Source organism: Ptychodera flava, chromosome 10, assembly GCF_041260155.1.
Source record: "Ptychodera flava strain L36383 chromosome 10, AS_Pfla_20210202, whole genome shotgun sequence".
In the NCBI taxonomy this organism is placed as follows: domain Eukaryota; kingdom Metazoa; phylum Hemichordata; class Enteropneusta; family Ptychoderidae; genus Ptychodera; species Ptychodera flava.
This window is the reverse complement of record NC_091937.1, coordinates 34,089,726-34,114,843: the sequence shown is the minus strand read 5'-3', so window position 1 is coordinate 34,114,843 and position 25,118 is coordinate 34,089,726. Positions and strand designations below refer to the sequence as shown.

The window sequence follows — 25,118 nt, the reverse complement described above, 5'->3', positions numbered from 1 at the left end:
ATTTATGGCTGAACGATTTTGTGGACTGATATGATATACAGAATTTATGGCGACTTCACACACTCTGTGAAAACCACCTTTTTGGAGGGAAAAAAACCAATAACACTGTCTACAGTGATATATGGGTTTGCACACTCAGGGTGCAAATATATACAGCACCATTGTCCAATATAGGAGATTTACACCCTTTGGTCTTTACGAAAAATTCAGGACATGCGAAAGTATTTAGGAAAAATAAATAAACATGAGTGAGGGTGCACGTTGTTTTCAGTGAATCGTAAAAGTATGGACTACAGAAAAAGGATATTCTTAAAGACAGTATAATAATTGCAGGAGCACTGACCTGTAGCTAGCTTCCAATCTTTGACAACCATACGCCTGTTTAGAATGGAAAAACAGTGATATACAACATGCTCAAGACATGTGACACCTTTATGACGGTGATTATATTATTTCTGAGAATGTACCAACAGTTTATGACCAGCAATCCCAGGTCAACGACTGGACAAACCCATTCTGTGGCAGAGGGGTCAAGGCTTCTCAGAGTTGTGAGGCTCATGAAATGTGTACTGAACACTGAATCGCCCAGTTATATTTGTACAGAATGTCAATCACATGATAGCCATTGTCAGTGACAGTAATCGACTCCCATGTCATTAGAAAGCTCTAGAGTCGGGTAGCTTCAATCCTGTGACTAATCACAAATGCTAAACCATTATGCATCCTTTCAAAAGTGCATAATTCAAAATAATTGTGCAATATTACATGTAAATATTAAACTTCCTGTCAGCTTCATTACCTAGTTTAAACCAAAGGTCAATTTGTGACTTCGGAGAATTACTACATAAACATTACGGAAAAATTTTTGAATGGCCTTTAATACAGACATTTCATGTGTTTCTGCATTGTTCATCTAATAATATCCCTAGCTATCAAGATAATACCAGTGTTTCCCATGTACCTGCATTCACCTTGCATTGCTGTCTGTACATGATTGGTACATGATTGGCACTGCTTGACACTGCAAACTTAGCAACTGCAGAACTGAAGTACAGTGCTCACCACCATCAGACCACCATGCATGTTGGAAATGACAGGCAAAACTGTCAGAATACAAATCCAAATCTCACAGTTCTTGGTTTTGGGTCTATTAACTCAAATATCAAGGAATTTGTCGTTTCCAAAAAATCCAAATTTCTGGTGAAAAATACATCAATATTTGCCACAGAGAGACAACAGCCAGGTGCAAAATATCACATGGACATCCTTGGGCTGTGATGGGTCTTGTTTTATACAATAATATGACTTTGCAATCACGTACATGTTTACTTTTTGTCAGTGTTACAGATGCACAAATATCCACAGATACAGTACTTGAAAATTATATTCAACGGAAGACCCCTTAAATTGTTAATATTTGAGAAAGTCATCCACAGTGGCTTTTGTGTTCATCATCAGCCACCAATGTTTACTCTAATAAGACTTAAGATTACAGTACAAACTTTGCAGATTTATACGCCACAAGTGCATGCGCACACACATGCAGACAGACACACGCACGCACGCACGCACACACACACACACACATAAACACACACACACAAACTCCACATGAATACATTATAGAATAACTACTTCTGCACAAGGCTGGTATGAAACCGTATGACAGATATTATTATCATGAAAAACAGGAAAACTCCGGCTAGTTGACATCCATGATGTAATTGTGAAAAGGGGTTTTGTTTTGCAGTGTGTGTCTACTGTGAACATTGAGAGAAAAGATTTAAATAAAACACTGATGTTGACAGATTCAGAAATCGGGAAGGCAAAACAAATATCAAATTCCTGCACAGTTGAAGTCAATGGTACAAGGCAATACACAGGTTATATAACCCATAGAATTGACTGTGATACCCTCCAGATATCCATTCTATAAGTTGCCAAATGCAATTCAAAAACAGAGAACTAGCATACACACATCCAACACACCCTCGGGTAAATTTAGTTAAACCACTGACGCACATACTCACTATCAAAGCAGCTTTTGACTTCAGGCCTTGATTCAAAGTGGGTACCCTGTGCACGGCATTATCTTTAAATCAATTATCTCTGACATAAAGGTATTGACGGAAGGAATCATAACCGAGGCAGTGGCCTGGTATGGATTCTCTTTCCTCGGGTATTACAGTGTATTAAAATGCATCAAAAATGCCATCAACAGGTCTGAAAATGGCATGTCAAATTTCTGCACAATCGATCACTGAGGCAGGCAGTCTATTACAAACACTGAGCAAATTTCAATATCTTATTACTGAAACCGCCACTCTCTATGCCCACGCTTAAAATCAACAGAAATGTTAAATGTCGCCCAACAGGAAAAAATTGTTCTGTTCATATTTAAACAAGGCTTTTCTTATGAGTGAAAACATGCCCCTTATCTTTCTACAATGACAGTCTTTCATGACTCAAGGGTCAAAAAAGGACAAACTGACCAAATTTGAAATATTCAATTATTCACTTCTCCATTGCAAGCCAGTAGTGTTCCACTAAATTATGCATTTAGCCTGTGACATCATAGCGTACACAAGACAAAGATTACTTTCAATCCAATGACCAGAGATTATTCTGCAGAAAATCCACCGCTGTTAAATTGTCATGATACACGGTGACGTCAGATGTCAGTGACACACAGTATTATGAAGTAATTGACTGGCTTTACCATGGACACTGCAGCTTCTCTCAAAAAATCATTCTTCATAATATCTTAATCCCGTTACTCCTTGAGATTCATGCATGCAGCAGATCTACGCAACTAGTAATGGTATCATCAGTTATGAGTTCTCTGTTTCCATGGAGTGTTGTCAGAACTGTTTAAGTCAATTTACGAAATTTCTTGAGATTTGAATGTGACATCATATGTATATTATATCTGTTAAAATTTTTGTTCTGCATCAACGACAACTTGTAGTTAATGGCACATCCAAGTCCTTGATGGTTAGTATAGTTGTATTGAAACTCAAGGTACATGCAGTGTGACCTGTAAGCGTTTGATATTGGCAGTGACAATGTAAAATCTGCTAAATACCAATATATATTTGTTATGAAGGGGCTGTATCACATAACCATATGACTTAAAACACACAAGTTTATTTTCACAGCTTGACACACGAAGAAGCAAGAAAGTCCAATGTACATTCACAGTAATGTACCAACTGTAGATATTGTGACATGTACATCATCAACAGTTAGTTATACCTTATATTGTATTGCAAAAGAAAGTCTGTAACAAGCATTATTATGTTCAACATTAGTACCAAGGGATTGCTGGTGTACAAGAATACGTTGTTTGCATTGAAATACATTGGGATAAACTGATTGTTTTGCTTTGAGTCTTGAGTCAATGCGGCTGTCAATATTAAAGATAATTTGGTGTGCTTGAACACTGCATGTGAATAGGTGACAACGACCCTCTTATTCCTACAGTGGCCACGCTCTGAAATCTTCTTCCAAGTCAAGCCAATGAGAATCTTTATGTTTTGTACATCCTACAGGCTACCCTGGCTCCTTTAAAAAGATAAACAAATCTGCGACAACTAATTATATATGGTTCTTTGTCGTGTTACATTTCTTATATGTAGACACCATAAAGCTGGCCTCTTGCCAAAGTATACATGTACCAAAATATTATACATACATGTACGTATGACAAGCCACTGAGTCAGCTGGTATCTAGGGTAGCTAATTGGACGACAGCATTAATAATCTGAACCCTTCGCTGAGGACAACACAGGACAATGACAAGTCATCAAGGCGTTTCCTAGCCTATACAATTGCTATTGAAAGTTAGTGATTCAATTTTGATGGTATTGTTATGTACAGGTAAGTGTTGCAACATGGGAGCACTAAGTTATATGGAGATGACCAACCAGCCACAGAATTTCTTGGCCCCTTCCATGTCAAGGCCCGTCTAATCTCTTCCTGATTCTCTCAACTGGATCTGTATCAGTACTCAAATCACCCCAAGCACTTCTTTGGGCCATCAAAGCACTCCTATAGAAAGATAAACCCATCTACCTTAATATTCAAGTACTACTTTAACCTTGAGTGGCACTTTTATGGCCTTAGGGCATGTAAGTAGAGTTTGGTTGCCGGTGACACAAAAAGCTTTGAAACTGGATTCACTACATTCACACATGTTGAGGGGACTCATGCAATGAAATCTTCATTTAACCCTTCTTGATGGCAAATACAGAACCTGGGTTCTCCACAAGGGCTTTAGAGGTGGGCCATCCCTCCATTTCTCAGCAATCTATTTATACTTTAATTACCATACACACACAAAAAAAATACATTCCCATAAAAAGAATATGCAAATTACTCATTTGATGTAAATTAGCTACCCTCTGATTTTCCAGGCAGTGGAAAACACTTCAGTATTCTATATATGGTTATGGGTGTTTATTATATCAATATGCTGCCTTGTGTGCTGTATCAGCAAAACATGTAGCATGTAGCAGTAAATTTATTCGGTAAAGGTTCAAGCTCCTTTGCCAGCGGATTCACATTGAAGATAGTCAATATTTAACGATTAAAAAACACCCAAATTTATAATATTGTTATAATTATCAATAATAATCATCATAAAATTTTAAAAGTTAGTTTGATAAAAACCACTGGTAGTAGCTTGCTTTTGTCATGGACTTTTTATCATTGGAGCTCAATGCAAGTGAAACAGTAAAAGTTGTATGGTAGTAAAATCCTTTTTTTAATTTATTTGGAAGCATAAAGAGAGATTGCCACCATCGCAATAAAATTTAATTATAGCATTATTTACAAACTGGCAGTGGCAGAAGATATGGATTATTATTTAGCTATCATACATCAAGCTGGAACCAACCCCAAGACATGGAATATTCTATTGTTCTTGGAGGAAGAGTAGAAACCATGTGTAACATTGGAGGTTGAATAGAATATTAAACTTTTAAAAGTAGCTGTAGTTCCTAAAAACAGAACATTTTAGAGGTATTAATAATTTGCAGTATGCAACGGACAAAAATGTGGGCATAACTGTGAATACAATTTTGAATAAATCCCATTTTGCAATTCATGTTTTATTTTTGTCCGTCATTAGCAATAAGCAAGATGGCTAGCGATGTATCTTTTTTATAGGCACCTGCACATTTTCACCATATTTGGTCAGCAAAAAACATATTTGAGCATGAGTTGAAGGTTCGAATTTTCAATAACAAGGTTACCAGCAGAACATATTGACATGCATGATAAATTTGAATGGAATAATTATGCACTGGTGACATTTCATCTCTCTGGTAAATATCGCTGTCAAGAAATACAAACGAGATGTAATAGATTTCACTTTTCATACTGGTTACCACTACACTCTATTACATTGCTACAACTTTCCTGTTATGCAAGAATGGCTTTGTAAAATTTCACACAGAGAGAAAAACCAACAATTTGACAATGTTGCATATGTTGAATTTTTCAAAGCACATACCGATAAGCTGGTCCATACTCACTCTTGAAAACAAAGGGTTTGGGCTAACCATTGCGGTCAAAGGGTCAAGGAACGCAGTATTGACAATGTCAATAAAAAATGACAACTGCAACAAGAGAAACTTTTAACCCAGTATTACTAAATATTAACCAAGTATTACTAAATAATGGTATTTTTGCCTCTAAAATAAATGCACAAACTATGAGAACATGTATATACTGTCATTTATAAGTCATGTCTGTACTCTGAATCTAAAAAACTTCGCACATAAATATAATTCCAGATAACAAATATACAATCTGATTGATATTCCACAGTACAACACATTATAAGACTATAGAGTTGAATCTCACTGGCCCCTTCAAACCTTGAACTTGTATTCAACCACAACAATAAGTTCATTGCATATAACTGTGCCAGAAAAAACAAAGCACACAAATTACTGTATTCATGATTGTCGAATCAAGAATAATGATGAGGAAACTGGTAGAACATGTAGAAGGTAGTAGTTTTATTAAATCCACCCACAGATAAACATGACCTTAACTAAAGAAGAAGGGCAATTCAGAGGCTTACATATTTAACCCTTTGAGTGCCGTATTTGTTCCCATCAAAATTTTAGTCCAACATTTTACCAATTTTTATGAACTTTTCTGTAATATTTGTGATAATTCTGGACCAAATGAACACAAAATTTCACTGGCCTCAGTTTTTTATCACAATTTTGGCAAAACTCTGACAAAAATTGACTGAGGACGAGGTATAATTTATAAAGGATGACAAAAATTGACTTTGGCGCTCAAAGGCTTTTAATTTGAAAATGGGTAACATCATTTTAGTGTCTACTTGAGTAAACTAGAGTGAAAGTCAAACTTTTTGCACGCTCACATAAAAATTCGAAAATTCCAACTCATATGGTACAAGTATTCCGTAGACATTAATGGAAATCGTAAATTATCATCGGGGACATAATAACAATGTTGATAAACAGAGTCGCGTGTCAAATTATAAGGCTACAATAAAATTAAAATGATACCATCACCGTCGGATATTTTATCAATAATGGAAACGCGAGAGCATCTCACTGTCCGGAAGCCTGTGACAGACTGGAGGTAGGAAGGGACTACTTCTGAAGAGAACCATGTATTATAGCTGCTGTCAGCTGATCGCTTCGCACCTACGCGCTTTGAGATAGTCCAGTGTATTTATGCACGTATGTACACACTTGAGGCCCTTGTGCTTCTGAATGTTCCAGGTACACGAAGAAAAAAAGTGTTTGCTTTTAATCTGAATGGATTCTGCTTGGCTTGAAACACGTCTCCATACCAAGAAGAAATATTTTAGAGGCAACTCGATGCTCGTCGTCGACTGCAAGAGCTACACCTTTTGTGAAATCATACAAAAATTACGCAGTAATTTATCCTTGGGAGGCCAGTCCATTTGACAGCGTTCATCGATTAGCGAAACCCGTGGCCGGCAAAGAATGATCTGAGCCCCTCCTCCTACTTTCTACGGCTGATATGTATTTAAATGAGCACACAGCTGCTGAGTTCGCTGTCTCAGAAGTTAAACACGAAAAGTTCTCACAACAGAAACATTTTGCTTACCTCGATGACCTCCCGATCTACCAAATGCGCGCAAGACAGAAAATTCGGCGGAAATCATACATTTACACAGACCGCCATATAGGCTTGTGAAGTCAATCTCGTAATATGCGAGATCGGCTAAACCGCCGCGATAGTTCTTACCTCCCCGTCTGGAAAGCCAAAGGTCATAGACGGCGCCCTCTGAAGAGGCAACGATAGTTCATATCGGCGCAAGGCGGCGCTGTATCCATGCGATGTCGTCTTGTGATTTCTGACAGCAGACAGCGGGCAAGTTTGAATATAACAACACAAGCCATAAACAGATATGTCGGCGATTCAAGGTAAATGTTTACACCATAATCTAGGATTTTCCATTGATAAGTCTTTGATTTCAAAGCTTCTTGAGTCGAGTCGATACACTGCACTGTACTGCGCGAGATCGTAGATGTCCCGCAGATTGTGCTGCCTGTTGGCATTTTGTCCACTGTCATTCATCGTGAACGGGACCCTACGATCAACCAGCAACTCGGGATCCGAGTTCGCATGCACAGAACCGTTTAGAGCGCCTCTTACTTGATCATCCCATCCGAGTTCATTGTCTGATAACATTTATTTTTGACTGCACCATGACTTTCCAACTCACATTCAACCTACAGTACCTGCAATACCCATCAACATGATCAAGCAAAAAAAAAAAAGTTAATCAAAATACAGTAGCTTGACTCTCCGTCCTAAATCAATAGCCCACATCATACATTGATAATAAATATCCTTCAGTTAACGCTCATTGTGCATGTAGGCTTTAAGTTAAATGTAGGTTGGCAGGAGTAACCTGGTCGCTACTGACAACCATTGCTGTGAGGGAACACCATTTTGACACGTATAAAAATATCTCCTTTAAAAAGATGGCCAAAAGAGATTTCATTTTTTCATCACAGATATAGACGAAGGTGACCGAGCATTGCTCTGTAAATTGAAACTTGCCGCTGCATTGGCTGTGATCAGAGGCAAACCCCAGGATATGACAGGCGAGCAGTACGCACAGCATCTGGCAGAACAAATAAAACAACGAGATGAAAGCTGGAAAGACAGAGCCCAGACCCTTGAGAGAGAACTACTTCAGAGCAGACAGGAGCTTGTGAGATGCAAATTATCAGAAGTTGATAGAGAACCAACTGGTGCAGGTAAAGCTGATTAATTAATGTGCTGTATATGCATGATTTCTTTACTTTAGACATACTTTTATAAAATAATTCTTAAAATCAGCCATAATTTAAAAAGCGTATTACAAATGTGTTGTCGCTAGCCAAGCAATGATTTGCTGAAAGCATTTATGGAAAAACTAAAATTTGGCTGAAGGAAAACTATATGTTAGACTTCAACGAAATTTTGGTGGATGAAATCATACCCAATTTTAGAAGCTGGTTACCCTGAAATGTTTAATGTGCCCATTTTGGACCAAATCACTGAAAAACCACCCAAATGGGTGTCATGTGTACATATTGGCAAGCAATGCAAGTAGCTCCCCCTCTTCAGGGTCTGAGGTAACCTGATAAAGGTGTGAAATATTTGCATAATGACAACATTAATGAAGCTTTCACCCATCAGATTCTATGTATCAGGCCAGACAAAGTCAAGCAGTGACTCTTGGCATGAAAATTCAGGGAACAATGGAATTTATGAAAATGAGGTCTCGTTTACTGAAATTACAGATTCAGCAAGCCAAAATGATCTGCAATTCCAAGCAGCCGTCTTTCCCACCCCACCATCATCTTCTGAGACGAGTGGGAAATCCAAGCTTGATACACTCCACGTTCACACGAAATTCCTCCACAGTGTCCTGGCTTTACAACACAAAGTGAAGGACTTACCCATACTGGACAGTTGTGATGTTGCCTTGACGACAAGAGACAGTGTGTTACACTGCATTGAAACTATCAGGAGCTGTCTGCAAGACCTCTCAGGACAGATCTCCATCCCCAAGATGGAATTTGCTGTTGATAATATCACCGCTCTGCTGGAAAGCAGGATTGTTGAGAAATTTCATCACGAGATTCATCAGAAAGTGGTTGAGTTTGTTCAAGATATACTGGATTTCATTTACCATTGTGGAAGGATCAATCAAGTAAGTTATATTCATACACTCTTGGTGTAAAAACTTTCTTGTTAGAGTGCTATAACAGATGTATCTTAGTGTATTTGTTAAAGCTGATGCCAAAATTTGCATGGTAACCCTTGATTTTCATTCTTGATTTTGGAAGAGACTGATTGAAAGTTTGCTTGAAGAAAGTTTGAGCAAAAGATAAGTCTGTCGATTTTGAGGTGCAAACTACCTTGAATGCATTTACACGATGTAGTAACCCCCTGAATCTAATTACAGCTTAGATATCATGGAAAAATTATCCTGAACCAAAATACAACTAGAAAAGTGCAATGTTCTTAATAGAGTTAAGTCTAATGATAATTTATTTTTCTGTACAGGCAGGTTATCTTGAGGATCTCAGCAAAATGGTTATCAAGCTTTCTGAGCATGCACAGTTACAACCGTCTATCTTGAAATTAGTTGTGTCAAAGGTCACAGAGTGCTCCAATGAACTGAGGTCATTTCACGAAGAGCATTCAGATTGGGATCCATTTCATTTTGAGAACTCCCACTATTTGTTTTTCATCCTGGAAAAAGTACTTGCTGACGTTGCAACAACACCAGAGAAGCTCAAATGCTGGCCAGAAACTCCACTTTTGGATTTAGGTAGGGAGTTGGAAGACTCCCTGTCGCACATATCTGACATTTTCCCATTGTTTGCTCACTGTGTTTGGAAAGTTACTGCCATTTTAGACAACCTTCAATTGACTTTGCATCACTGAAATACATGACAAACCAAAGATGACGCCAGTTGGATGAAATTTCATGCACAGCGCCCTCTAGAGGGAAAGAAAACGCAAACAGCAGTCCCTGTTGGCTCTCACTTTGTGGTCATTTCATATTCAACTTCTCTCCCTTTGAAGTCTAGAATATTGCAAATCTTTGTCTGGACAGCAATTTGCACTTGCAGTGAATGAAATGGTTGGGTTTGCTTCACTCAAGTTGAAGTCAAACCAGTATACTTGCGTGTACAAGAATTTACATCCAAAATTTTATATGTTCTGTCAGCAGTAAATTTTGTTCTAGACTTTCTGCAGAGGTTGCAGATGTTACAATAGAATATTCATTCCATGCTTAAAATTAACAGACAATCCATCGTACATTTCCTTTTCTTTGATCAGTTCTAGGTCACAACAAATACATTACATGATTGCCTTGAAACCTAGACTGAAATATCCATATTATGAGGACACTAGAGAGATATCCCTGCCTGGAGCTACGGATCTTCCAGCCTACTTTAGACAGAAGTTGTAGTGAAATTTTATAAAAATCAAGAATCATGAAACAAAATATTGAATAATCAAACACAGCAATGGATCTTTTTATAGGTATTTTTTATTTCTTTCTGGCTAGACAAAAATGTGATTGCACTGTACAGTCTGTCTAACATTTCTTTTTTTATACAAAATACAGGGTCTCTCAACGATTTGATTGTAATATTCATGGTAATGGTTGAACCATCTTGTGAAATAAAATTTTCATTTTCATTTTCATATGTTCTGGGTTTAAATTCAATGCCATTTACGTGAACAGTTGTTTGCTAGGTTTCAGGTCAAGTACAAGGTCAAGCAAGATTGACAATATTTACCGTACACAAAATTGGTCATATTTGAACAATGTTTGGCCTTGTCTGCCTAATGTTTTACTTCTCACCATAGTGCATTTCATGGGATGTTGTTTATTTGTACAGATATCAGCAACAAAACTACTACATTTAATTGACTTTGAAAACTTTGTTTTCAGTGGCCAGATGGCATCAGATTTGGTTTTATACTGTTTGTTGGGCACTTTTCTGAAACACACATAAGCATTTACAGAGATTTTAATTTTAGTTCAGTGTTGTACCCCTATATCAGATACACACCTTATAGCCATTGTAAAGCTCACCAAGTCCTTCTGGAAATCTACAGAAGCATTGATTCCTGTTCTGAGGCTAAAACCTTGTTATGATATTCCATGATTTGTTTCAATCAGACTTCAAAAATGTTTTCAATAGCTCACTGTCAATGGAGCCCTTTTTTGTCTTATTGGTGCTGCCAACAGGACAGGACTGAACATGACTGGGCTTCCATCATACGCCTTTACTAATCAACATTATCCTAAGGGGTTCAGTTGCTTTGAAAAGCTATGGAGGGACCTCCTAAGAAAACTGCATTGATTTTATAATGATGATTGGGTCCAGTGTTGTTCATTTGCACTGCGCCAGTTCAAACAGAGAGTCTACATTCATGACGGGAAAAAATTGCAGCTTACAGGACTTTACAAGAAGTCACCATTGTGAACAGCGCTTCAGCTTGGACCATACGCAGAGTCCAAGGATGATTGAAGCAAATTTGACTTGTGTGCCACAAGCATGGTTTATCTAAGTACTGCAGTTGCCATGAAGGGCTGGAGTGTCATTTTTTAAGGCAAACAAACCAGGAGATAAAAATATACATCAATATGCCATTTCAATTTCACCCTTTTACCACTATGTTTTGGCCCAAATCCATTGTAATCAATGGTGTTTGTGGACCTGTTTATTGGAAATTGGGGTGAACAAGTAAAAGGACAAAAACATTTGATGTTGTAATGTTTAACCTACTAAAAAAATCCAGATCAGCATCATAATTACTAAATGGCATACAGCACCATCTTGTTTCTAAAAGTAGAAAGTTTTCACAGGTTTAAACCCTTCACCACCGTGGTTTGGCCCAAATTCATTGTCATAAATCCTCATTATGGATCTGTTTACTGGGACTTGAGGGGTGAACAGGTTAAAACTAACATCAATAGCTGATGCTGATTTTCACCGGAAGCATACTTTCCAGACTCTTTCTCCTCCTCTCGTAAACACGATCCAGGAATCTCCTCTCCCTCTCTTCCCTCTCAAGTCTGTATTTCCGTATCCTGCTTTGAATGTCCGTATTTTTACAGTCTTTGCTCCCAACTTGTTCCTTCTCAATCTCCTCAAGAACACACTGATGATCTGACTGATGCACTGCTGCCTCTCTGTCTTTGAGATTTGCCTCTTTTCCTTTCTGTGAGTAACAAAAAAGAAAACAGAAAATCCTCTAAGTTTCTCATCAGCTCCATGACAAGTTTCCTGATTCGTGGTGTGATATGTGCTGTATTTATTCAGGTAAGTGTCCCCCACTCAGATAAACAACCCTCCCCTACGCCAAGTGGTCCTCTAAGCATGAGATTATTTTCAAGCAAAACGTTCTCCATTCCACACAGTAGAGATTTTACCACTCTGTCTCAGTGTTTCTGCTGCAGTTGCAGAACAAGAGTAGCTGGGAACAAGAATGCCGAGGTTGGGAGGAAAAAGTTTGAAACTTGACTGATTTTACTTAACCCTTTGAACGCCACAGTCAATTTTTGTCACCTTTATAAAATACACCCTAGTCAATTTTTTTTCAGATTTTCACCAAAATTTTGATAAAAACGTAATGTAATGTCCATTAGGTCCAAAGTTATCAAAACAATTTTGGAAAAATTCATAAAAATTGGTAAAATGTAGCACTAAAATTTTGGTAGGAAAAATTACAGCACTCAAAGAGCTGAGGATGCTTGATGTGGTGCTGTTAGTTTTTCTGTCAGTCTGTTTCCTACTTTATTTCACAGATTTTGACTTTCAACATCAAAAACTGAATTTCTCGGCATAATGAATCATATATAAGGGTGCTATACTGGGTGAAGACTTGCCTGTATTGCTTGATAATTCCTTTGGTAATGCAACACTGCTGCAAAGAGATGCCATATTGAAAATTCTGGCCACAGAACTTTGACAAACGATAGCACTGAGTATGAAGACTGAAAGTAAAATAGAATATTTCAGTTTGAGGTAGAATGCATCCTGGGAACAGACATTTGGACTCAAATTTTACAACACTCTTCTGGTCTACCGCTAAAGTTCATAGAGTAAAAGCATTTCACTATTTTTAGTTTTTCGACATTTTATTTTGTCTCTGGAGTTACACTAATACAGGGATGCCACCAGTTTTGAATTTCTCAGATGATTTGTTTCTCTTGTGCAAAACTTTACACGGTGACCCTGATTTTAATGCTTGATTTGGTACAAGAATGATCGAAAGTTTCATCGAGGAAAGTTTGAAAGTTTAGCATAATAATCTTCATTTGCATGTTAAATCTGACTCACCTGCCACAGCAGAAAATCACTAAGTCTGACTTCTCCTGAGGTCCGTACCAGCAGATCTGGATCAGCTGAGTGGCTTGTGTACAGACATTTTTCTAAGAGGTGTTCAGAAACGTCGCTGAAAAGCAGTAACACAAAACAGTTTGGCTTTTCTGTACAAATGAAGATGTTCAAACATGAATGATGAAAATCATCAACACTGCAAAAAGTTTGACTGGAGATTCTAAACTTCAGGGTTCCTTTAATTAACAATTAACAAACAATTAAAGATCGTACATCTTTCATTCAATGTGAAACATAAAGAATATACCTGGTGAATTCTCCAGAAAATTTAAAAAGCTGTGTGCATAATGCTAACACCCAAAGCTCAATAGTCTACTTGTTTCACAACTGCTTTGTGATTAACTCTTAATGTTTCCATTGTTGGGATTTATATATGAGTAAAGACATCGACTGGAATTTTTTTCCTGTGGGGTTTTGCTGTCCATCCTGTACGTGTGGGAAAATGATAAATAAAATTAAAATTTTATTTTTTACCTCGGTCTGAGCAATCCTTCCTCTACACCAGTGGCTAGCTCCTTGACTGCAGTGGTCATCTCATGCCTTGAAGTGTACGCAAAACAAACATTGAGAATGGCCCTGTTGAGAAGGTCAAAGGTCAATTTGTTACTCATAAAACATTGGGTCATAGAGTACTGCATTCACAAAGAATGCAAATTATTTCCCAGAAAAAAGGCCATAAAGATTAACACTGTGTTGATACATTGCACATTTTCAATCATTCGCCATAAATTCAAGCAGAGCAACCACTATGAGGCGGCCACTTAATATTTTTCACAAAACATGCATGAGGTCCTTTTAGATTTACATCATTGAATAACAAACTACATAGGCTAAAGGAGTCCTATGTGAACTGTTGTAGCCATTTTCCTCTGTTAAAAAATAAATGGATTACTGTTTCCATAAATTTCAGTCACCACTCTGGTATGAAACTCTCTTGTCCAAATAAAGTTGTACTCAGTGTATGAGACAAAGACCCAAACAGCAATGGGGCTGATTCACATGATGTCAGTGGTCACCAGAGGGTCAGGGTTCAAGTGGTCAAACCAACATACCTGTCATTGTTTTTAGAAAATTCAACGGCTTCAGAGATCAATTCTTGGACATCTTTAGGCAGCATGCTGATATCCCCCAGCACCCTGACACAGACTCCGTATTTCTGTATACTGTCCTTCTCTTCCATCAACCTCGCAAACTTCTGTCGTGCCAACTCCATCAGACCGTCCACTTCGTCTTTAGAACGCTTGAAGTTCTCAATGCTGAAGGCGTATACAGAGACCTCTGTGATGCCCAGGTCTAGACACCATTCCAAAGTCTGCAGAGGGATTGAAACATGACTATGCTATATTGCAGAAAAATACATTAACAGTAAATATGGTCTACTAATGACATCAACAGGATTGCTTAAAGTGGAACATCTTGAAAATGAAGAATTTCAATTGTAATCTAAATTTTATCTTGAAGATTCTCAATTTCACATAACGATCTGTTTCCTAAATAGTTTTATCACTTATGCAGGGAATATTATTAAACTTAATTACATAGGCAAATTAGACAAGGATTTATTGTCAATGGAAAATCTTCACTACATAAGTACATATTCTATTAGCCTGGTGAAAACAGAAAATTGTCATTGTAAGCCAGACCATCTGTTTGATATGCTGTTGTTATACTTTTGAGATAACCATTGAACTGAACTCTACCAAATCAATGCCACGATTTCTATTTGTCACTTTTATTCTGGCAAATCAAGCACTGAGGATAAAAACCTATTATTTGTAGCAGAGCAATATTGGTAGTGAAAGTAAAGTAGATAAACCTAAATTGACAAGACCAGGGACCAGGATAGTGTGCCATATTACAATTTAGCACTAGCTTAAAGGGTACATTGTAATATGAAAGGCCCTCTAGGTCAAGCATTATTCTTCATCAACGGATATCCATACATCACTATTTATGACAATTTATGAACCATGATCCAGCAACTTAGAAGACCATACATGACCTTGAATGTAAGTCTTGCAAGCTTTGTTGGCATATAGTCTCTAATTTTGTCTGAAGTGAATAGCAAATTCAACTAAAGCAAAAATTTGCATTTTACATACAGTTAAATGTTGAACCTAAAAACTGGGTATCACAAAAAATACCGTCAAGGACACTATGTGCTCACATTCGGATTGAATTGGTCCATTCGAGAAATATTAAACCAGGAAAAACAAGAATGACAAAAGCAAATAAGGTCTCCAACTTAGGTACTGGAGGTCATCTTTAGGAACATGCATATCAACTTCTATAGCAATGGGAGAAGCAGATCCTAAATACATAAGCAAATATCAACAACAAAAAACACAGAAGGCTTGATAAAAAGAAAAGGTGGGAGTGGGCAAAAAATGCACAAGGGATCTGGTAAAAAAGTAATGCTACATCATTGATCTTCTAAACCCTACCCCCTCCTGCATATCAAATGTTCCACCCCTTGGTATTACATAAGACCAAATGACAGGAAGTACATTTACAACCTTGGAGATTTTTAATTAATGCTATGAGTGTTATCATTCTAATGTAAACAGCACTTAAGTTAGTTACAGATAGTGAAATGCCTTCCACTGTGGGTGGTGATTACAACATCTGGAATTATCCTGGATCCAAATTTCTCATTAGTTTTTGTATGTCTTACACATAGAATAGTTGCAAAAATTGGTCCAAAATTGAAAAAAATCACCTCAGCTTTGTTTTCTGGATCAAATTTTCCTACAAATTGGTATCAAATATGACAAAATTATGTTCACAGCCTTCAAAATTGTCTCACAACATATCCTGGGTTAGTATAGGTCATTTAAGGTCACAAACTGAGAAAAGTACCTAAAATATACAAATTTTGGGTTTCCCAACACTTTGAGCAGAAAATTTATCCAATAACATCTTTCGGGACTTTATACCAAATTACAAAGCTATCAAACAAGGGACTTTATACCAAATTACAAAGCTATCAAACAAATAATGTTGAGATAAAGTTTTCTTGACCAAAAGTGACAATATTGTCTTAAAAATACAATTTTTTATATTTCAGGACAATTTCCACATATCTAACTATTGTCATCTCTGTACTTCTGTGTACGAAATATGAAGCTGTCTGTCCAGGGGTTTTCAAAAGGAAACACTGTCTAAGATTTTTTGACCAAAATGACAAAATTGCACAAAAATAGTAATTTTCCCAATTTTGTCATAATTTCAACAAATTAGAAGAGTAACACCCTTGCAAAGAGACAACCCAAATTTGAGAGCGATTGGGCCGGCGGTTTCAGAGAAGAAAAATTTTTACTGAAAATGGGAAATATCACAAAAAAATTCAGCAAAAATACAAAATTAAGGATATCTTCACAATATTCATAAAACTGTAGAAGGTTAACCTAAGGTACTTGCGCACAAATTTTCAAAGCAATCAAAACAGCGGTTCTAGAGTTATTAATTCTTGACCATTTTCACATTTTGTAAGCTCATTTGCATAATTTTGGCAATGCAGACTTCATTTGAACAAAATCCCATCTATAGCCCAGGATGCATCCACACACCAAATACCAAGCTGAAACGTGCAGCGGTTTGCGTGTTTTTGATGTTGACGGACATACTGTACATACATACATACATACATACATACATACATACATACATACATACATACATACATACACACACACATACTTAAAAACTATCTACTGTTGATTGACCAATCAGAGTGCTCAATTCAGGGTGTTTTATCTACTCATAAAGCCTTGGTCACCAAATTCCAGAAACGAATGACAGTGCCGTAGTAAAGTACTATCCAATCAAAAGTAAAACATGTCATATTCTGTAGACATCTGGTACGTTTTAATATTCAAATTTGGTAACACAGCGGAAACCAGCTGCAACACAAAATCTGCTGTGCCCTAGGGCATTTATATAATGTGCCCTAGGGCATTTATAGGATGTTCCATTACATTAGAAGGCTATTTCACAAATAAAAGTTTTAATTCATATCCTAAACATGTTACATTGACAAAGGGGACGGTTGACGTAAACACATTGAAAACGAAAATATATCAGTTAGGGGCGATAGTTTTTAAGTCGGATAAAACCCTCGTACTCGGGCTCTTCTGGTATATAAAGTCCAACCCTACGATAAAATGTCTCGGCCTGCGGCCTCGACATTTTATCGTTGGGTTGGACTTTATATACCAGAAGAGCCCTCGTACTCGGGCTTTATCCTATACATACAGACGCCATCGACTTCAGCCTATACGATAAACTCACATTGGTAAAACCAAATGTGAGCTAAAAAACCAGGATATATTGTATGTACATGGAAGTCATGAAAAATTCAGACTGAATACAGACAGTGCGGCTTTGGCAATAATAACTTACATCAGCAAGCTTGTCAAATCCTTTGACATGGCCTTCGTGTCGCTGGATGTGGCTTTTCCTGGCAAACCTTCTGTTGCCATCCATGATAAAAGCAACATGTTTGGGAACGGGTCCGCACTTAAGGACGTTGGAGCAGAATTTGGTGAACCAGTTTGTTGTTCGACGCTCCTCCTCTGGAAACCATGACATTCTGTTGACAAATGCAAAGTTGTGCAAATATGATTTTTTTTATATACATATAGGGTATTTTTAATATACTGCACTTACTATTACAAGAATTCAGGTTGAAACACACACACACACACATTGCACTAGTCTTCAGTCCACACTTACTGCATCTTGACAAGGGAGCCTTTTAAAAAGAAAATTTATCAACTGTATGATTCATAAAACAGTATATGCAACAATGAAAAGACTAAGTTTGAAGCTCAGCAAATAAAATATTGTGTAATCAATTTTAAAAGGAAGTGTGAGTCAATATGGATGTGTGATGAAATAATTGCGTTTTGTAATTTTACAACAAGATTTATATCAGATAATATATACATCAGCTTTTTCACAAAGGAGGTTCATGATGCCGATAGATGGTAATCAGATTCTCATTGCTATTGTCTATTTATATCTGGCTGTTTCACTCATCAAGGCTGAATCATGTGAATGGGAGTGTCAGAGTTCAAGGTCAGTTCCCTTCCAAATGCTTTGGTAAACTTGGATTGACATCTTCTCATTTGTATTCCTTTAATTACCATGACCAATTGAGGTATTCATAGCAAATGTCAAATTCAATTTTAAGACACTCACAACAGTTCAACCACATTTGTTGCTCTTTCCCTTCACAACCATTCAGCAGTTCAAGGTCAACCATGAACTAAAATCCTTACTGCAACTTGTTGCATGATAACATAGGCAGAGTTCCCCACAGGGGGGCTTTTGAGGGTGGGCCGTCCCCCCTTTTTTTAGAAATCTGCTTCTATGTTAATAACAACATAAAAGAATATTCAAGTTATAAATTGTTAACGTAAATTGACAGTGCTCCTTATTTTCCAATTTGTTGAGAACACTGAATGGTCAATCAGGTGTCTGAATACAAACATTCTATTCAGTGTTATGGCTTCTATTTTGTTAAATAACTGTTCTTTGATACCAGCTGCATACTTTATCTCATTCTTCAACATACAAATATCTGTGGTTTTCAGTGAGTATGAGCGATGTTGAGGTGTAGAATCTCATTGTGTAATCAATCCTTGTTTAGCCAAGTTGAATTATTTCAAGGACTTGTTTGTGCCCATGGCATCTTCAAAAACATGAGAAATTCATCTTAAAATTAGTACCCATTGTTAGTGCAATTTTGAGATTTAAAAAATAGACATCAGTGTTCATTCTGTCGTACTGATTGACATTCACAAGAGGAATTATGAAATGCAGCTTTGACAAAATTTAGGGCTGTACAAGGTACAAAACATGCTTTAGCCTCTCGCCCTTGGTTTTGTAAATTGAAAAAAAAATGGTAATACATAATGTATGTAGAACATCAACTGCGATACCATGGCAACAGACTATGCCACGTGTTGCACAGGAAATAATTCACACACTGTAATATGATGACGAGTCAAAATTCATCAATAAATACTATCTCTCTGAGCAGGTTTAGCCACATTTAATTAACAACCTATCATTAGTGCATGGGAATGGGTACCGGTATGTTACATTATTATCAGGCTGAGAATTCCTGCATATGCAAGTGTGCCATTGCTGTTACTAAAGAACCATCAATGGATTAGATTCTATATCGCAAAGGGTGATATTTTGGTTAGACTTGCTAACAGCCCCTCGTTTGCTACACAGCTCTGATTTTCACCATACAATGATGTACCCTCAATGGTTTTCCAAGCAAGCAAGTTTCACTGCGCCAGCCATTATTGATGATATTTTAGTTAATGAAATAATTTTTGAACAATTTTCAAAATCCAACTATTTCAGTCATGCACTGTGTATCCTTATATGTTTTGAAGAGTACAACAAGACACTGTAATTGACATTAAAAACAAAAAACAGTGAAAAAAATAACAAAAAGTTACAGCTTCTGGACCTTTGAACAATACTACATTATTGAAATGTCATTGATCACTGAAAATTGTCACCAGCGTTAGGGAAAAAATAAAATATTATAAATCGGACAGTGAAGTGGTAAAGAAAAAAATTAAGAAACTTGCTTATCAACACAAATATGTAGAAAGTACTGAAGAGAGATGTAAGTACAATTTTGATAATTTTGAATGAATCAATTATTGCTTTGATATTCAAATAATATAAATGACAGTGACGACTGAAGATTAGTGGGTACACCTTTTTAAGGGGGCTTTTCATATAAGTGATGGTATGAGTGGACTCTCTAGGTTACCAACAATTCAAACAAAATTTCTTCATGCCCACTAATCGTCAGTCTTGCCAACAAACGGATGATTCAGTTAATGTTATCCCCATACAGCCAAACATACATCACAATCACATGAACACTTTCATTCACACGAAAGTTTGTTCACTTTTCCAATTAAAAATAGGTGGTTGGAGCACTGTTATCACCGATGCTTTTCCATAATTTTGTTTAAGAAGCTGAATCAGTAAATTAACTTTTAGTACTTATAATATTAAATCCCATAAACGTGGAAAAGTCTGGACTAAAGGACAAACTATTCAAATGCCCTGTAACCATAATAATTACATTGTAGATGTACTTATGAATGGATGGTCATATGCCTTGAAATAATACAAAAGTCCCTAATATGTTGGTTCCATAAAGATCGGTACGAAAAAACATCGTGTGTCATGACTCATTGTAAGTAAAGAAAGTGCCCTGTGACTATTGTGTCGGGTTTTTCACGTCCGTGACCTTTCGGTAAACAATGGAATCGAGGTCACCGTGGAAAGTGAAGCCCTACTTTGCAAATCAGCTGACAGTCACGAACGACACCGGGAAAAATTCTCCCTATGTAAGCACCAACATGAAGAATAATGCTAGAAAACCGGGGAAAATCGCCAGGAAAAACCTGGCTTCGGGCATGTATGTGTGCCAGCGGCGTGCGGCACAGAAGGTACTTGCATGATGAAACACTGCACACCGGTTGCTGGTACTGAATCAGCTGGAGCATACGGAATGGGCGATTCCCAACGATCGGGCCAAGTAAAAAAGCCGTTCAGTCACTGGGAGACTTCCTACCTCTTGCAATGTTTTTTTAATCTACATTTTACCTTACGGATTTAAACACGGGAGTTTTTTAGGTAAGAATAACGGTTTCACGATAAACAGCGATTTGCAATGCAATGTGGTAATACTATACGTGGCTGAATGGTATCGCTGAAAATTGGGGGATTCCCTCGGAGCCTGGGCTTCCCGCGAGGATGCACACCTCTGCAAACAAATACATCATACGGCTCAATCTATAATTGTGTATATCTTACCTCTTCTAAAGATTGAAAACTTCTCACGTCGAGAAAAACCATGAAATTTCGACCTTGAATTTGCAGCTAAGTCGGCGCTGAATGTTCACATCGGTAGAACGAACAGATCATGCAAGAAGATCATGTAATTGTACTACGCATGCGTAGTGAGACGTCATTGAAAATCCGGCGGAAAAGTGTTTGGGCGTGTTACATTGTATAAGTCCGCGGAATATTTTTTTCTGAAGGACTTTCATTTCCAAAGATTAAATTACCTTTCAAATCGCTCAGAAAACATAAAAAGTACTCTGTTGAAGTAATGCTGTTTTTCTTCATCGGGTTCAGATTCAAATATTTAATGATTTTACCCAGAACTTTTGTAAGCGGATTAATATTTATAAGGCTCACCGTCTGACCTATTTCGAATATGCGTGTGTCGATTTCAATGTCTGACTGAATAGCCTAAAAATATCGCGTTGAATAGCCGGAGTTTGGAGCCAAGAAATCCATTTTTTCGGTCCGGAAAACAACTAAATATCATAGCTGTATAGTCTACGAAGATGTCCGAAGACGATCGGGAGACCGGGCAGGTCTCCCACCTTCAATCGGGTACGTATTTCGGTATTTTCGCCGAATGACCCATTCGGTGGCGTTACATTTGTAGCTAATTTTTCCATCTCTTCTCTCGACAGAATTGTACTTCCTTATCGGCAAATTTCTCGCCTGCGGCCCTTGTACCAAGACGGCAGAGGTAAGAAATGTCCATTTTCGTATTCTTCGGTTTCTGTTCTACGTATCTATGTCTAATAAATGTCTTTGTCTTTGCAGGTACTCAAGCAGGAACTCGCCGAACATCAGGTAGGGGTCGATTTTTCCAGTTCAATCTGTCTTGTTTTGAGCGCACTGAGAAGCGCACAGAAATTATGTTTTTCACCTAAAATTATGAAATTTATCATTCTGTGATGATTTTTGCAATTTTTATTAACACCTTTCGTTATAACATATTTTTGCCCTTTGTTCAACATTGTCTCTGTATTTTTCAGTTGCTGCCCAGACGAGTGGATTGGGAAGGAAATTCGCATCGCAGATCGTTCGAAAACTTGGTAAGAAGCGCAAAACTTTCTCAACTTTGCGCAAAAGTTTAAATTTCCCTCGAAAACCATGAAAAACCCGGAAATTTTCAATCTTTTTAAAAATAACATTTTCAGATAGGGCTGGTAGAGTCGTTTCGGGAAAACACGTTGTTCTGGACCGAATGATAAAATTTAATGATGATATTTGGCGAAAGAAATGAAAATTTTGGTCGAAAATCGCGTTCTGTTTGTGGGGATAGAATTTGCATACAAGAGCTGGCATAGCATTACCTGGTGACGTCAAGGTTGGTATGGCGGCTTGGCCAATCAGCTCTCGCGTATCACGTGAACAAGCTGTATTTAGGTTACAAGAAGGTCATTTCATCGTTGCCCCCTGATTGGCTCGGCGCCCATTTCTGATAAGCGGTAATGTTTTATTCATGAGCCATCACAAGGGTTCAACTGTCTGTTTACCGATGAACGTGCTCGTCAGGTTTACGTTGGAAATGGCATGAAAGCGCAAAAAGGACGAAACATCAGCCATGGAGATAGAATTAATTAGCATATGCCATTATAGTAATGGGATTTGTTGATTAGTTGAAAATATTTGAAAGAGAAAGTTGTTTTCTTTTAATATTGTTTTATTCAAATATTGTACTCATCAAAATGAGTTACAAAAATACAAATTCGTCCAATCATAATTAGTCGGGCCTTCATTGAATAAATATTGAAAATGGAATATAATGCGTGGGAAAGGTTTCTACTTCAGAATAAAGGGACACATATTCAATATTGCCATGTGTTCTATAGATTCAATACATCCGAAGATCACATGATGACAGTCAAACAAACCTATGTATACAAACACGCATGGAAGTGCACATATTTTGTGCACCCGGTTTTGTTTTTAACATGGTCCATTCGAATGTCGGGTTTAACCTATTGCATAGCCACATATATAATCGTGTAATCCAGTTATTTGATTAAAGATTTTGATGTGCGTGTATTTTTTTTATCTGGTCGTTTATCTTTTGGTTTTAGCTCTCAGATCATGTATGTTTTCCTCACCATAGATTTTTATCCATGCCCCAATAACTTCAATAAAATTTACCTCCAGGAACAATGCTATCAGCACATCTCCGAAGACCATTTACTGAAAATCTGCCAGCGGCTTGGGCCAGTCCTGGAAAAAGAAATTCGACCGAGTGTCACAGGAGTACAGTCTTTACTTGGAGGTGGCCGACAGTCATTACTCCGTACAGCCAAAGGTAAAAAAAGGCATAAATGGCTTCTTTTCTTGGAAAGGCATTGCTCTAAAAGGGTTGAAAATGGAAATGTGCTATTTCTTCTTTGAGATTCTAGCACTGAACATTGTGAATGAGGTGTGAATTGGGATGATTCAATTGTATTGACACAATGAGTGTTAGTAAATGGCATGCACACTTCCTCTAAAGCAATATAATCAAGCAGGATGTTAACCTCTATTACATCATTGACAGTATAAACATTAGTAATTACTTTCAATTACATCATTTAATAAATCTTCAACTCCTAATATTCTCATGCATTTTACTCTCCAGTAGTGTATTCTCCAGTTATGTATCTTGGTGTTTTGTCAAACACAGTGTTTCATCCATTTGATATCAGATTTTGCACTATGCAAGTCATTTTTTACCATGCTTGTTTTTTTCTTTGATAATTATTATAACATATTGCCATGTAATTACTGTGACTAAAAGCTGCTACAAGCTGTGTGGCACACAGGCAGCACACAGCAGTAATTGGTTAGGGTGTCTCAGTCTGTGCAGAAGGCAGTGTTAGCGAAAGCTGATTGCCATAGGAATTAAGAACTGTCAGAGACCGTAGACTGGGTGATATACATGTATACAATAAATGTTGCTTGTAATATTTAGGTATCATATTGAAATGAAATATTGAGAAACAGCAATTTTTACATTCTTAAAGAAATAAAATACATGTACATCAAATGAGTGGAATTTCTTTTCAAACCCCTCTTACTGAACCTCTCGTTGCTACTTTTTGCAAATTGAAAGACTTAAACTTTTGCTCAAACTTATCGAAAGGAAACTTTAAACCATCCTCTTTCGGAATCAAGAACAAAAACCAAAGGGTCACCGTACAATATTTGGTACCAGATGAAATTACCAAACATTTAGGTGATAATTGATATTAACAATGGCAGCCATCCACATGTGAACTTCATGAGGAAAACAAGTTTTATTTTCACTAAATTAAGACACTTAACCCTTTATGCACTCCAAGAGATTCAAAACGATCCCCAGCAAGTGGTAGACTAGGAAAGCATTGTAAAAGTTTGAAAGGCCGAATATCTGCCCTCAAGGTGAGTTCTACCTTACTGGAAAGACATCATTTATTCCAATTTTTTTTTTCAGATGTCAAACATTCCCACTGGGGTGCACCTATGCTGGCTGCCACAATCTCACAAGCACCCCTCTGTCCGCCAGTCAATCTAGCCTACCGGCCCAACCTGTGTAAGTAAAATTTGTCTTGTTTTGTGTAAAGAATTCTACTAATTCATTCAGTTTTATAACTTCTAACATTGGCAAAGTGCAGCAAAATTGAATTGTACAAGTACAGTTTTTAGTTTTCTGCAAATAATCCGGAACATTTTTCTTTGTTGTAGCACTTTTTTTAACCATTGTAGAGGATTGTATTATCAGGTTTGCTTAAAATTCTTGTCATTTTTTCTCATATTCAAACACTAATATCATGATAAGCT

General features: G+C 37.2%; 4 protein-coding genes across 11 annotated transcripts in view; 2 read left to right on the top strand and 2 right to left on the bottom strand.

Moving 5' to 3' along the window:
- The window catches only part of LOC139142593 (intermembrane lipid transfer protein VPS13A-like), a 125,675-nt gene extending 118,416 nt beyond the window's left edge, over positions 1-7,259 (bottom strand). For 6 of the 7 annotated variants that reach the window (XM_070712577.1, XM_070712581.1, XM_070712584.1 and 3 more), the window contains exon 1: positions 7,123-7,259. The gene's annotated coding sequence lies outside the window, so the exon portion shown is untranslated. Of the gene's footprint in view, positions 1-343; positions 379-7,122 lie in introns of all 7 variants that reach the window. The other variant, XM_070712578.1, reaches the window with a different exon arrangement.
- Positions 7,254-10,736, top strand: LOC139142595 (meiosis-specific protein MEI4-like). The gene is made up of 4 exons (XM_070712587.1): positions 7,254-7,442; positions 8,040-8,285; positions 8,814-9,226; positions 9,583-10,736. Exons 1-4 carry the CDS (start codon positions 7,427-7,429, stop codon positions 9,964-9,966), a joined length of 1,059 nt encoding a protein of 352 aa, XP_070568688.1. The 5' UTR covers positions 7,254-7,426; the 3' UTR covers positions 9,967-10,736.
- A 166-nt stretch (positions 10,737-10,902) lies between these two features.
- On the bottom strand, positions 10,903-21,464 carry LOC139142596 (dehydrodolichyl diphosphate synthase complex subunit DHDDS-like). Of its 2 annotated transcripts, XM_070712588.1 has the most exons (7): positions 21,306-21,464; positions 17,847-18,036; positions 14,498-14,757; positions 13,920-14,021; positions 13,386-13,500; positions 12,932-13,039; positions 10,903-12,264 (listed from the first exon to the last, which is right to left on the bottom strand). In XM_070712588.1, the coding sequence occupies exons 2-7, from the start codon at positions 18,033-18,035 to the stop codon at positions 12,013-12,015; spliced, it is 1,026 nt and encodes a 341-aa protein (XP_070568689.1). In that variant the 5' UTR covers position 18,036; positions 21,306-21,464; the 3' UTR covers positions 10,903-12,012. The 2 variants fall into 2 exon arrangements, with proteins under 2 accessions (XP_070568689.1, XP_070568690.1); XM_070712589.1 differs by lacking the exon at positions 12,932-13,039 and having other exon boundaries at positions 21,306-21,439.
- A 241-nt stretch (positions 21,465-21,705) lies between these two features.
- The window catches only part of LOC139142594 (PH-interacting protein-like), a 28,452-nt gene continuing 25,039 nt past the window's right edge, over positions 21,706-25,118 (top strand). The window contains 6 exon segments of the mRNA XM_070712586.1: positions 21,706-21,893; positions 21,977-22,035; positions 22,113-22,142; positions 22,328-22,387; positions 23,475-23,625; positions 24,772-24,870. Coding sequence (XP_070568687.1) covers positions 21,845-21,893; positions 21,977-22,035; positions 22,113-22,142; positions 22,328-22,387; positions 23,475-23,625; positions 24,772-24,870 — 448 coding nt within the window. The 5' untranslated portion in view covers positions 21,706-21,844.